The sequence below is a fragment of the Sorex araneus genome, chromosome 8, assembly GCF_027595985.1.
Source record: "Sorex araneus isolate mSorAra2 chromosome 8, mSorAra2.pri, whole genome shotgun sequence".
In the NCBI taxonomy this organism is placed as follows: Eukaryota; Metazoa; Chordata; class Mammalia; order Eulipotyphla; family Soricidae; genus Sorex; species Sorex araneus.
Window position 1 is genome coordinate 8,375,540 of NC_073309.1, and position 13,995 is coordinate 8,389,534.

Sequence of the window (13,995 nt, forward strand, 5' to 3'; positions counted from 1 at the left end):
CTCTCTAACTAAATTAATTTAATGATCTTTTGCCAATAGCTATAAATTAAGAAACAGAGCAAGCAGATCTGGGCTTCCAGGCTCCCTTAAAGGGCCAGCAGAGCAACAGGGACGTCGTGTTTCCCCACCGGCTTTCCTGCCACCTGCGTCGTCCTCTCCCCTCGCCTCGCCACCTGCTCCCTGCAACCCTGGCTCTTGGGGCCTCCTGGCGTGCGCTCGGCCCCTCTGAGCACCTGGACATCTGAGTTCCCTCTTTCCCGGGCACCGGCTCCCTCCCGGGTGTGCGACCTGACAGCCGGCCTGAGCCAGGCAGGTCCCGTGCTTTGTCAGAAGGCTCTGGGGCCCCCCACAGGAGGCCGGGGACACAGACCGCTGGGACAGGGATGCGGCCAAGGGGAAGCAGGCAGCTACCCGCCACCCCGCCTCTCTCACCATCCACCACCTCTGGACGTCCGGGGGCAGGTCCATGTTCTCCTGGGTCCAGACGGGGGACAGGCTGCCATCGAAGCGGCTGTCGAACCAGTCGGAGGCCCCGGAGTCGCCCAGGCAGCGGGGGCAGGCGCAGCTCTTGCTGGCCGGGCCCTCCTTGCTGAGGTGCTGCAGGCCGGCGTAGCCCGGCACGAGCTTCACCCGGTGGGTGCCGCCCAGGGCCCCCGAGTCCAGGTAGGGCAGCGCGGCCATGCTGTGGTGGGAGTAGGTGAAGAGCAGGGACAAGATGAAGACCAGCAGGAAGGCCACCGACAGGAACCACACGCGCAGGGAGCACTTCATGGTGCGCCGTGCAGGGGGGCCGTGGGGGGGCGCCGGGGCCCCGAAGTAGCCTGCCTGCTCCGGCTCCAGGCGCACAGGACATAAGGGGAGGGAGGCGGGGCCCCCACGCCACGCTGTCCGCACCCCCGTCAGGGCGAAGGATGCTGGCAGTAGCAGACCCCCATCCCCGAGCCGCCTGGGCCCCCCCTTGTGGCGTCGTGGAGTCTCTCCGGCACTAGCTGGGCCACAGGTGCTCTGCGCCTTCTGCCCCGCCGGCGAGCGAGGGGTCAATCCATGCCGGCCTTCGAGTTCCTCGGGGCTGCTGGCTGCCAGCTCTGGTGGGGCCCCTCCTTGGCGGCTTCGAACGGTCCAGTCTGGAGCAGCCGGGGTCCTTGTGGCTCATGAGCAGAGGCGGAGGCAGCGGGGACGCCCTCCCACCCCGTCAGCAGAGAGAAGGCCTGGGCATGGTGCGGCCGGGCTTCCATGCAACAGAGCCGCCCGCCCGGGGAGGGGCCCGCCCAGCCCCAGCCTCGGCCAGGGAAGGGGATCCAGGACCCAGGGGACGAAGGCCCGTGGGTCACCCCCGCTGCCACGCCCAAGATCCTCCTGGCGTTGGCGGCTGCTGGTCCTTCCGCTTTGCTGCCCGGGTCCCAACTGCAGTGGCCGTCGGGGGGGAGGTGCGTAGCTCCGATTTCTGCTGCGGGTCCTCGGGGGCTGGTGGTCAGCAGGGAGCTGCTCTGCTGGTCCTCTGGGTCTATGGCGCCTCCTTCCTGCCCCCAGGGGCTGGCGCTAGCACTGATCCCTTGGCTCACTCAGGCAAGGCGTCCGGCTGCAGCCGCAGGGCCCTGAAAAAGGAGGGGTGAGGGTGAGGAACATGCCACTACCTCGCACAGAGCCAGAGGATCCCCGTCCCCACAGGTCCCCAGGGAACAGAGCCTGCAGGAGAGAAGGCGAGGCCGGCTCTGCCCTCCAACCACCGCGGGCCTCTGAGGACGCGCTTCCCGTCAGCCTCCCTTATTAGCCAGAAGGTAAACAAGCATGGAAAGAGATTTCCCCAGAGTGACTCTGAGAAACGGGTTTGAGAAGTTCCGAGTCCGGCTGTGTGAGGTTAATTCCAGGTGAAACTTGACGGCTGGCCCAGAGAGGATTCCAGGAGACCCTGGATAACGCGCCTCCCTCCCCACCCAGGAGGCAGGGCTGGGGGCGCTGGGCTGGACCCCTCCTCTCCCGCTGGGTTCTGGGCGAGCGTTCCCAGGTGAACCATTAGCCACCTGGCCGGCTCTGGTGAAGGGGCAGAGCCTGCTCCCCTCCCCATTAAGACGGCAGGGTTTGGGGCTCAACCCCTGAGTGCTTTCCTGAGGCCAGGAACTGGGAGAAAAGGCAGGAGTGACAGCACAGCGGGGAGGGCACTTGCTTTGCACACAGCTGACCCAGGTTCGATTCCCGGCATCCCAAATGGTCCCCTGAGCCCGCTAAGGTGATCTTGAGTGCAGATTTTTTTTGTTTGTTTTCCCAAAATCAAACAAACTGGGGCAAGGTCCTGACAAGGTGACCTGGGGCTTGGGCCAAGGACAGGAGCTTGAACAAGGATCAGGACAAGGGTCAAGACCAGGCTGGAAAGGGCGTGTGTGAGGGTCACTAAACCTTGGCTGCAGGCCACTGCAGAACAGCAGCGGGACTGACCCTGGGCCTCACGAGAACGCCCCACCTGCTCCCTTCCAGGGCCCTCAGGCCGCGCCGAAGGCCTCTTGGACTCTAGTCAGGAAGCTCATGGGCCCGCTCTGCTCATGACAGCTCAGGCTTCTGAGCAGCCAAACCACAAAGCCACCAGGGACGGGAACGCGTCCAGGGAGACGGACACGGCTCGCGGCTGCTCGCGCTGATCCACCAGCAAGCGTGCCAGTCTGAAAGCAGGCGCACGGGCCGGAGCGACCTTACTGCGGGGAGGCGGTTCGCTTTGCTTGTGCCCAGGTTCGATTCCCAGCACCCCTCAGGGTTCCCCGAACTCGCCAGGAGTGATCCCTGAGTGCAGCGGCAAGCACTGAGTACTGCCGGTGTGGCCCCCAAAGAAATGAATTCAACTGAAATATATAACAAAAAAGGGGAACACATGCAACTCCACCAGTATGCCCCCCACTCCGGGGTCCACCAGAAAGTGCTGCTGGTCTCCCTGGGGGACCTGGTAGCTGAGGAGCTTGATTTATCTGACAGATTAAGTGGTCAGCACTGCCCACAAGTGGGGACAGTGTGCAGGGGGACGCAACTGACTGGCTCTCTGGAGCTTGGGAGCTCATGGCAAAGACAAATGCTCAGGCCGTCCCTTGGGCCACCGCAGGGATCGGGTACAGGACGGCGTCTGGGAGGAGCTAGTCTGAGCGCGGCGGACAGAGTGTCAGAGGGCAGAGGGCTTAACAGGAGTCTGAAGCGGGGGTTCAGCAGAGGCAAGTGCGTGGCCCGGGTTAGGGTTTAAAACGAGCTTTGGAGCTGGTTTGAACGTGGACAGGATCGGCGTCTGGGCACATGTGGAGGGCTGAGTTCTGGAAGCGAGTCTGGCATGACTTAAAGACACGGCCGGGGAGACGGCTCCAAGGCTGGAGCACACGCAAGAACGTGGGACAGCACCTGGGAATCACTGAAAGCTGCAGAACCAAACTGCCATCAGCAGAGGATGGACCGAGTGTTGAGACTCGTGTAACCTGCATCACCGAGTGAAAATGAGTGAACTCTGCTTTCAGGCATCAACAGGGGGGAAAGCTGGGAAGAAAGCCCAGGGAAGGAGTTCAGGAGAAGTTCAAAGGGTCAAAAGACTTTGTTTAACACAGCAAGAAAGCCAAGGAGATGACCCAAAACTCGGGAAATCCCTCTAGAGGGGAAAGAAAAGACGGGATCAAGGAGAACCCAGAGAAGCTCAGAGGGACTAGGTAGATTTTCACACCCTAACTGGCTCTTGGCTACAAAGTTTTATTTTTGAGGTACCAAGGATCAAACCCACTGAGCCACACCCCCGTCCCTAATTCCCTTCCATCGACCCCTCCTCATGGTAAGATACTGGGGATCCAAAGCAATAAATTAAATGCAAAGATCAGACAATGGAAAAGGAGGAGGGGGTGTTATTCCACCAACAGAACTGAATTTACTTAGTTGGAGAAGGGAAACTGGTGCCTAGAAGGGCCCGAGGACCCCCTAGAAGTATATCGGAACTTAGGTAGTAGATGCGGTATAGCAGCACTGGATACCTAAGACACTGGTATTAATCCTATTGAGTCATGATAGATACATTTAAAAAATAAATAAATGTTTTATTTAAGCAAAAAAGATGCTGGGGATCCAACGAGGCCCCTGGCATGCAAAGCTATGCACTAACGCTTTGAGATATCTCCCCGACTCCCCAATTTTCAGTCTTTTTTTTTTTTTTTTGCTTTTTGGGTCACACCCAGCGATGCTCAGGGGTTACTCCTGGCTTTGCACTCAGGAATTACTCCTGGCGGTGCTTGGGGGACCATATGGGATGCCGGGGATCGAACCCGGGTCGGCCGCGTGCAAGGCAAACGCCCTACCCGCTGTGCTATCGCTCCGGCCCCAGCCAATTTTCAGTCTTGTTCGGTTTGGGTTTTGGTCCCCACCCGGTGACACTCAGCATTTCCTCCTGGTCCTGTGCCTAGGGATCACTCCTGGCAGGTTTGGGGGAACCTATGGGGTGCTGGAGATCAAAAGTGGGTCAGCCACATGAAAGGTAAATGCCCAACCACTGCACTATCACTCCAGTCCTGTTGGAACACAGCTCTAAATATTTCAGCCCTAACATTGGTTCGTCATTTCACCCTTGCCACAAGGAGCTTAGGTTTATCGGGTTACACCTATCAAGGTGCTCGGAGTCACTCCCATTCCGTTGTTTATCTGTAACCACTTCTCTATGCTCTCTTCCCCAACCAGTTAATCAGCTTCCCCCCCTAATCACTCTGTTAATTTGTAAGGTCAGATCTTTTTAGGACATTGAACTTGTACTGTAAGTTAATATTGCCTTTCTCCTCTCCTTGTATCTTTTAAATAGTTTACTTTAAAGCAATGTCCTTTTTGTACGGACCAAGGAAAACAGCTGTTAATATGCTTTTGCAACTTGGGATTTAATTGGCTTCGAATATTATTCACTCTCAGGCATCTGCTTTCTCAACTTAAGTCTCAGTTGCCCTTAGTTCCTAGCACCACAAAAGCAGGGTCCCGACGAGGGACAGAAGGGACCCGGGGCAAGCTGTGAGCTACCGTGGCATCGAGATGGGCCAGGCCAAAGCGCCATGATTCTTAACTATAAGAGCTTGACCATGGACAAATGCTGTCATGATCCAAAAGCAACGACAAGACTAGGACCCTGCTAGGGCTAGGAAAAACTAATCTGGCCTGAGCACTGCAGTCTAAGATCGAGATGACCCCAGGAGAGCCATTCTATAAGCTTAATGCATCTCTTACTGTGTCCATACAAAATGATTAATATTATGAATGCTTATAATGTTAGTTGGACAAGGAGAGGAGAGAAACACACCCAAGGGATTCCGCCCTTGGGTGGGTCATCCTGCTGAAAGAGAATCTGTCCTAGAAGCAGCATCCCCTGAGGAAAAGAACTTTACCCCTTGATTGTGACCACACCTATGTGTAAGCCCAACCCCTCATGCTGGGGGGATTTAACTAGGCTGTAAGAGGGGGCTGGGGGTGGGGGAAGCAGAGAGAGACAGGGGTGTATAGAGAGGTGATTGGAATAAACGGCAATTGAGACCAACCAGCCTGGCTCCGGTTCCTTCCTTCTCCTGCCCATCGTCCGTCGGCCTCCCCAGGATGGGGGAAGCAGCATGAGACTACCGAACGCGGGCGGTGGGAGAGATAGAGCCCTGCGGTGCCCCCTTTTTTGTGTTTACACACAGCCCCCCCATTTTTATTCTTAAAAAATATATATGGGAGGGGCTGGAGAGATAGCAGAGCGGGTAGGGCGTTTGCCTTGCACGCAGCCGACCCGGGTTCAAATCCCAGCATCCCATATGGTCCCCTGAGCACGGCCAGGGGTAATTCCTGAGTGCAGAGCCAGGAGTAACCCCTGTGCATCGCCGGGTGTGACCCAAAAAGAGAAAAAAAAAAAAAAATATATATATATATATATATATGGGTTCCTGGGGCCGAAGCAATAATACAGCGGGTAGGCCTTTTGTCTTGTACATGGCTGACCTGGGTTCTCTCCCCAGCATCCCACATGGTCCCCTGAGCACTGCCAAGAGTAATTCCTGAGTATAAAGCCAGGAATAACTCCTGAACTTCACTGGGTGTCCCCCACCACCACCTTCAAAAAATAAGACAATCATTCTATTGGGGCAGGAGTACAGCAGCAGGTAGGGTTCTGGCCTTGCACTCAGCTGACCCAGACTCGATCCCTGGCACCCCAGATGGTCCCCCAAGCATCACCAGGAATAATTCCTGAGTGCACAGCCAGGCATAGCCCCTGAACATCCCTGGGCGTGGCACCCCCAAGAAATATGGAGGCAGTTGGAGGGATAGTACAGTAGGTAGGGGGCTTGCCTCACACAGGTTTGATCCCCGACACCCCATATGGTTCCCGAGCCTGCCAGAGTGATCCTGAGCACAGAGCCAGGAGTATGTCCTGAGTACAGCTGGCTGACTCCAAAACACATGAACATACGGAGGGGGCCAAAGAGTACAGTGGGTAAATGTACTTGATACCAACCGGGTTTCATTCCCAGCACCCGCTAATGTCCCCCAAGCCTTGCAGGAATGATTCCTGAGCACCACTTCGGGTGGCCCAAACCGATGTGTAAGAAATGGTTGGGGAAATAGCTCAAAGGGCTGGAGCACATGCTTTGATGTACCTGGTCCCACAGGAGCCCTGAGCACTTCCAGGAGCAAGCACTGAGCAACACACCAGGAGTGGCCCCTGAGCATTGTCAGATGTGAGTAAAAAGAAGGAAGAAGGAAGAAGGGAGGGAGGGAGGGAGGAAGGGAGGAAGGGAGGAAGGAAGGAAGGAAGGAAGGAAAGAGAGAGGAAGGAAAAAAGGAAGGAAGAAAGGAAGGAAGGAAGAAGGAAGGAAGGAAGGAAGGAAGGAAGGAAGGAAGGAAGGAAGGAAGGAAGGAAGGAAGGAAGGAAGGAAGGAAGGGAGGGAGGGAGGGAGGGAGAGAGAGGAAGGAGAGAGGGAGGAAAGAGAGAGAGGAAGGAAGGAAGGAGGAAGGAAGGAGAGAGAAAGAAAGAAAAAGGAAAGAAACAAGAGTAAACCAGAGAAAGAAGACAGAGAGAAAGAGAGAAAAAGAGAGAAAGGAGGTTCAACTTCATCAGTTACCAGGGAAAAGCACCGAACTCAACAATGCAGTGAGTTCACCCTCCACCCACACGGCAGGGAACACCAGTGCTGGGGGTGTAGAGAAAGCGGCACCTTCGCAGCCGAAACGTGAGCCGGTGCAGTCATGTGGAAAACAGCCTGGCAGTTCCTCAAAAGATCAGATGCAGATACCGGGGCGGGGGAGGTGCAAGGCGGAGGGAGCCGCTGCACGCGGGTCCCCTAGGCTCCTCCGCCAGCACCACACGGTGCCCCGGCTCCTGCAGGGGGTGGGCACGACTGGCGGTGACCCCAACACACCCAAAGAAAACAAGAAGGGGAAAAAATGAAAAGAACCACAGATACTGTGTGACTCAGCGATTCTCCTGCTGGGTGCGTTCCCGAGAGAGCGGAACCCGCATGGCCACAGACACACGCGCACAGACGCGGCGCTACCCAGACGAGCACCCAAGCGGAAACCACGCCGCGTGCCATGAGCTGACAGTCGGATCCACAAAAGGGGGCAGAGGGGCCTGAGAAATGGCACAGCGGGGCAGGGCGCTGGGTCTTGCACGCGGTTGACCCAGGTTTGATCCCCGAGCCCCATCATCAGGAGTGAACCCTGAGCACAGAGCCAGGAGTAAGCCCTGAGCACTGCTGGTGTGGCCCCAAAGACATAAAAACAAAAAGCAGGACAATAAAACAAGGTGGCACGGAATGTGAACGCAGTCTTCCTCAGCCGTTAGAGGCACCAAGTACGGGCACGTTCCATCCCTTGGAGACCCCTGAACGCACCATGCCCAGAGAAATAACAGGCCTGGCACGATTCCATTTGCCTGCAGTGTCCGGAACAGGTAAATCCACAAAGTCAGTTAGGGTCACCCCGCGCTGGGGGAGCGGGGAGAAGGGGCGTGACCCTGAGTGGGTGATGAAATGCTCTGAAACCCTTTGTGCCTGAGCCTGTGAGGCAAATGACTAGACGGAACACCAATTAACTGCATGCAGGAGCAGGCTTCGCCAAAAATGGGGGCTGAGGGCTAGAGGGCTGCGAGGGAGACCTGGGAGCACGCGTGTGCAAAGGTGCAGAGGCGGCTGCAGCAAGGGGCCAGTTCAGGATGCAGGAAAGAGGATAATTGAAAAAAAACAGTCCCTGAGTAGCCAGGAGGGACGGGGCCCAGGGCTCCCTCAGAGAGCAGCTCTTGGGGCAGGCGCAGGAGAGCAAGGGCCTTGGGGCCCCGGGCCGGAGAGAGGAGTGTGACGAGGCCTCCTTCCCGCTGGGGCTGCAGAGCCAAAGAGCGCTGGGAAGTGTTTTTGCAGAGAAGGAAGTAAATGTCGGCAGAGGCAAGTCTGTGGCCTAGAATGTGTCCGTGCCCGTGGCCATATGCCGTGCCGACTGTGCAGACTGAGCGAGATCGTTCAACCACACGTGTCCGCTGAAGGGCATAGGCCGGGGACTCGAGAAGCCGGCGTGAACAGAGGAGCTGTGTGTGGTCAGAAGCAGCAGGACACGGGACGGGCGTGGACAAAGAGACGCTCTCCACCGGCTCAGTGCACGCGCTGTGCAGGAGGCCAGGACCCGTCCCTGGCAATGCCGGGCGCTCCCCTGTGCTAGGAGTGACACCCCCCCACCCCCCCACCCCCGCCCCATGCACAGAGCTAGGAGTACACGCCCCCCACAGCACCACTGGGGTGGCTGCCAAATCAAAAGCAAAATAAAAAATGATCAGAATCCAGAGGGGAGGGGCAGTGAGGGGCTTGAAGAGCCGACGGTCCCCCTGGCCCGGCCCGGCCACCCACTGGGGAGGGCACCTGGGTGCATCCTGAGCGCTGGCAGAAGCCAGAGGACCCCATGTGCAGGAGGCAGAGAGGGAGGGCGGGGGAGGGGCTGTGGGGTCTGGGTTGGGAGGGAAGGTCAAGTCAGGGCTGTTCCCGGCAGATCTCTGGAGATCAGCCACGGAAAGGCCCTAGACAGTGCGGGGGGGGGGGGGGGGGGGACAGGACGCTCTTGGCAGGGAGGGGAAAGGAAATGTCAAAATAAGGCTCGGCGCACAGGGTGGGGGCGGAGGGGCCTGAATCTGGGGAGACAGCGCCCCTCTCCCACACAGGCTCCCCGTGAAAGTGTCGGAGCACCTGCTGGGAGTTCTGAGCCTCGGTCCTCACTGGCACTCGGGGCGCTGCTTGGAGACTGAGGCTCGAGTCCAGGCTCCGGCCCCTCCCCCCTCTGCAGGAGCTGCCCGAGCTCAGCTGCTCGAGCTCAGCTGACCCCTGAAGGGGGAGCCCCAGGCCCCTCCAGCCACACAACCCTCAGCCTCCGCCTGGCCTCTGAGGCGCTCTCTTTGCCAGCATGCCCGGCGGCTGGGGCACTGCATTGCAACATCCTGGCGCCGGCAGCTGGCACGGCCTCCCGCGCCTCCCAGCCGCGCGTGTCCTCCCGGATCCCCAGCTGCAACTCCGCCACGGTGGCCTCCTGCAGAGCACCTAACCTTTCTGCTTTGTCTTTTGCTTGTTGGGGCGTACCCAGCGGGGCTCAGGGATGACTCCCATCTCTGTGCTCAGGGGTCACTCCTGCGGGGGCTCTGAGGTGCCAGGTGGGGTGCCAAGGATGGAACCTGGGTCAAGTACAAGGCAAATGTCCTACCTCCCCGCTGTCCTGTCTCTCTGGCCCAACGCCCGGCTTCGGTGGCCTTCCCATCCAACACCTCAGCCCTCGTCCCCTGAGAGCAGCCGGGCAATCCGCAAACGAGCACCGGCCAAGGTCCCACACCTCTCACCAGCCACACTCAGGGGCAACTCTGGAACCCGGAGCATGGGACGGCCCAGGAGCACAGCTGGGCCAACGGAAATGGGGCTAGCAATCCAATTAGACGATGTTCCTGGGAGAGGGCTCTTTCCAGACAGTGCTCGGGCTCGGGGCCCTCCCCGTGCTAGAGTGAGAATTCGGTGCTGGGGCCCCCAGGGTAATCCTGGCATGGCTGGGGGGCACCAGGGCTGTACCGTGGAGCAGCCCGGGGAACCATGCGAGGTCAGGAATCAAATTCCACCCTGTGCATGCCAGGCACATGCTTCAGCCCTGTGAGTGCCTCCAGGCCCGACACCGGATTTTTGTCTCTCTCTGCTGGTGGCCTGTGAGCAGACACACCCCCTTCTTTCCTGCCCCGGCAGCATGCAGCACTGCTCAGGGCCACACCGAGTGCAGGGGGGGGGTGCGTGTGCACGTGTCTATGGGGGGGCAGCGGGGGGCAATGCCGGGGTCGGGTGCCTGGAGCGCAGGTGCCCCCAGCCCCTGTGCTCTCTCCTAGTCCCAGTTTTTTTTTTGTTTTTAATTGTTCTTACAGGGGCTTCCCCAGCGGCACTGGGGCTCTGGCAATAGTGCTCGGGACGCTGGGGCTGGACTAGAGGCCCCCACACGGCACGGCACGGAAAGGGCTCAGCTGCTAAGCTACTCTCTGCTTCCCTGGATCCACTCTGAGCCCAGGGTTCGTGGGGAGGACTTGGAGCTTCCCATTCCTGGATCTCAGGGCTGCCGGCCCCCGCCCCAGACCAGCAGGCCTGTAGCTTCGATTCTGCCGCCTTCAGATTCCTGCTCCAGGTCTACTCACAGGGGTCTGGTCAGCGTGTTATGTGTGTGCACATGTACATGCATGTGTTTTTGCACATGTGTGATGCATGTGTGTGCACATGCGTTGCATGTATGCGCATGTGCACACGTGTGCCCGTGCGTGTGTGGTGGGGGGGTACACAACTTGGACTTTAGGATCTTTATCTCCCTCTGTGCCTGGAGCACGCATGCTCAACGCCGTCCAGACGGGCTGGGCTGGGTTCCGCGCGGGAAGCAGCAAGCTGTGTCGGTGTCAGTCTCTGGGGAAGGGACATCAAATCATCTCAGAGATCCTCAGACCCGCAGCCCGCTCAGGGGGGAAGACTGACACCGCCTGGGGTCGGCTGAGCAAAACTCCCAATTAACTCTTCTCCCGCCCTCCTCCCCCTAGTCCACAGTGAGTGGGAAGGGATGGGCTGGCCAGGCCTCGGGGAGGGGCACCGCCCAGCCGCTCTCCCACAGCACTGGCGCTCCGAGTGGGCCCAGGGGACGGAGGCCTGCGGGCTGTGCGGGCGCCCCCAGGGAGGGGCCTGCCTCTCAAGGCCCCAGCCCGTCTGCAGCAGGCCGGCTGGAGTTTCAGAGGCCTGAGAGCATGTCCCAGGGGCCAAACCCTCGCCCCGCCTGGCAGCGGTAACAAGCTGCTGCCAGGCTGAGATTCTCAGAGCCAAGAGGCAGGTCGTGCAGCAGTCGGGGCATTTGCCCTGCACGCGGCTGACTCAGGTTCGGTCCCTGTCATCCCAGGCCCCCCCCCCAGGTCATTCCTGAGTCATCCCAGAGCATTGCCAGGTGTGTCCCCCCCCAAAAAAAAAAAACAAGAATCAAAAGGCAGAGCCGCCTCAACCCTCTTCCTCTCTGGCACCTGCCCTCGCTGTTCCTGAAGACCACGGGTGATACCCAAGCCACTGCCGTCTAGTTTTTGTTTCAGTTTTGGGGCCACACCCAGCAGTGCTCAGGGCTTGCTCCTAGCTCTGTGCTCAGGGATCACTCCTGGTGGGGCTCAGAAGACCATATATAGTGCTTGGGATCGAACCTGGGCAAGCCAGGCGCGAGGCATCACCTTACCCGCTGCCGAATTTGGGCTGGTTTGTTTGTTTTTTGGTTCATATCCTTCCTCCTAGTTGCTTTCAGCTGCTCCTGAGCATTCTGCCCTCAGCCCTCTTTGTATCTCTGCCTCCCCCCAGGCACCGCGTCCTTCCAAATCCAACAGTGCCTCCCCAGCATGTCCATACGGCGCTTCCGGCTCAGTGAACTCGGCATCTTCCCGTGTTTAAGCGCATCAGAGAGGGGCCGGGGAGATGGCCAAAGGGCTGCAACTGTGGGCTGCCCTCGGGATCGTCGGGTACAAGTACCAGCACCCAGCACCACTGTGACGGCGGCCCCCACCACACACCGCACACACACCAGGCGTGTCCCCCCAAACACCACAAAACAAAAACTTCGAATCCAAAGCACTGGAAATGAAGCCCCTTATTCATGGCACTGAGGTCAGGATCCCCATCAGGGATACGCAGAGTCCCCGTGCCAGGCTCCCCCTTCTGAGCCCCATCTCCCAAGTCACCGGGCCCGCCAGCGATCGTGAACTTGTTTGGGCTGCAGGCCCAGTCTTGCGCATAGTAATTAAGATTCTAGACGGAACTTACAAAGAGGTGTGGGGCTGAGGACAGGCTCAAAGTGTGGGAGTGTGGGACTTGCCTGAGGGAGCCCCAAGGTTCCATCCCCGGTACCGCCTGGGTCCCCAGTACCACCAGGCTGGTCAAATAACCAAAAATCAACCACCCGATCAATAAACACGTCTCTACAGTGAGAGTCAAAACCCGAAACAGCAAAGCATCCTGTGCATGTCTGGAGGCCATTACTGAGCACTTCTGTACCGAGTCTGTACCCGGGATGCTGCCCTGACCTCTGTACCGTCTGTATCCCGGGATGCTCCCTGACCTCTGTACCATGTCCGAATCCCGGGATACTGCCCTGACCTCTGTACCGAGTCTGTACCCGGGATGCTGCCCTGACTCTGTACCGAGTCTGTATCCCGGGATGCTGCCCTGACCTCTGTACCGTGTCCGTATCCCGGGATGCTGCCCTGACCTCTGTACCGTGTCCGTATCCCGGGATGCTGCCCTGACCTCTGTACCGTGTCCGTATCCCGGGATGCTGCCCTGACCTCTGTACCGTGTTTGTATCCTGGGACGCTGCCCTGACCTCTTTCATGTCTGTATCACCAGATGCTGCCCTGATCTAGGCTAGCAGCACAGCTGCCCTTGAAACCTATTTCTCCAACTGAATAGAATCATCTCTCTAAGCCCAGGGCAACAGGAGCCAGGACGGGAATAATGAAAGAAGGCTCTGGAACCGAAAAGTCACTTCAGGGGCTGGACAGATAGTACAGCGGGTAGGTGCTTGCCTTATACGTGACCAGCCTGGGTTTGATCCCAAAGCCCCATAAGGTCTCTCGGGCCCCGCGAGGAGTGATCCCTGGAAGGAGAAAGCCACGTGCACCTCTAGATGAGGCCCCCAAGCTCCCCCAAATCACTCCAGCAGTTATCTCATACGAATGCAGGTAGAAATGAGCCCCCAGAGCTCAGGCCCGCCTGACAGTCTAGAAGCAATGGGCGTCCCCCAGCTTGTCAGGGGTGCCACGGAACACAGGACACACGGCAGCCCTAGGGTTGCACTGGCAGCGGGAGGAGGGGGGAAAGCTGGATGGGTAGTTGTCTGAGCTTCAGGATGGGTCCGAGGGCCCCTCCCCCTTCCTGGCCACTGAGCCCACCCCTTCTCGCTCGGGCCGAAGGATCTCAGCCATTTCCCTGCAGCCTCCTCGAATAAAGTGGCTGGAAGAACTGGATCGCCCCTTCCGGGGACCCTCGCACTAACCCCCCGGGGCCTTCCCTGTGGAACTGGGCTGTCCCCCGCCTCCAGGGCTTTGGGAAAGGGAAACAGGCCCCCCGGTTCAGTGCCTGGGTCCTGCTGTGCAGGCTGACAGTCACCGTTCTCCTAGCCCCCAGACCCAGCTCTGGGAACTCGGGGGTCCCTAGGCCTCTGGACAGACATTTCACAAGGCCAACCCCCAAAACCTGGCCCCACGGGTTCTCCAGGCACCCCCAGCCTGTAGGGACTGAACCCAAGGTGGCAAACATGCCAGAACATTCTACCACTTAGCTCTGTCACCAGCCCCCAGAGTTGGATCCTCTTGACTCCTATTTTATGGGGAACGCGCCTCAGAAGTGCTGGGGTGGGGGAGGGCAGCCCAGGGATCAAACTTGGGGTCTCGCACACGCCAACTATGTGTGACCTTCCCAGGCAGCACTTCGCCCGTGCCCTGGCAGCCAGAAACCACGGGCG

The 13,995-nt window shown here is 58.9% G+C and overlaps 1 protein-coding gene across 1 annotated transcript in view; it reads right to left on the bottom strand.

Annotated features, from left to right (window-relative positions):
* ST3GAL2 (ST3 beta-galactoside alpha-2,3-sialyltransferase 2) overlaps nt 1–13,995 on the bottom strand; it is a 43,438-nt gene that overhangs the window by 11,144 nt on the left and 18,299 nt on the right. Inside the window, exon 2 of the mRNA XM_004600536.2 lies at nt 433–1,595. Coding sequence (XP_004600593.2) covers nt 433–771 — 339 coding nt within the window. The 5' untranslated portion in view covers nt 772–1,595. The remainder of the gene's footprint in view (nt 1–432; nt 1,596–13,995) is intronic.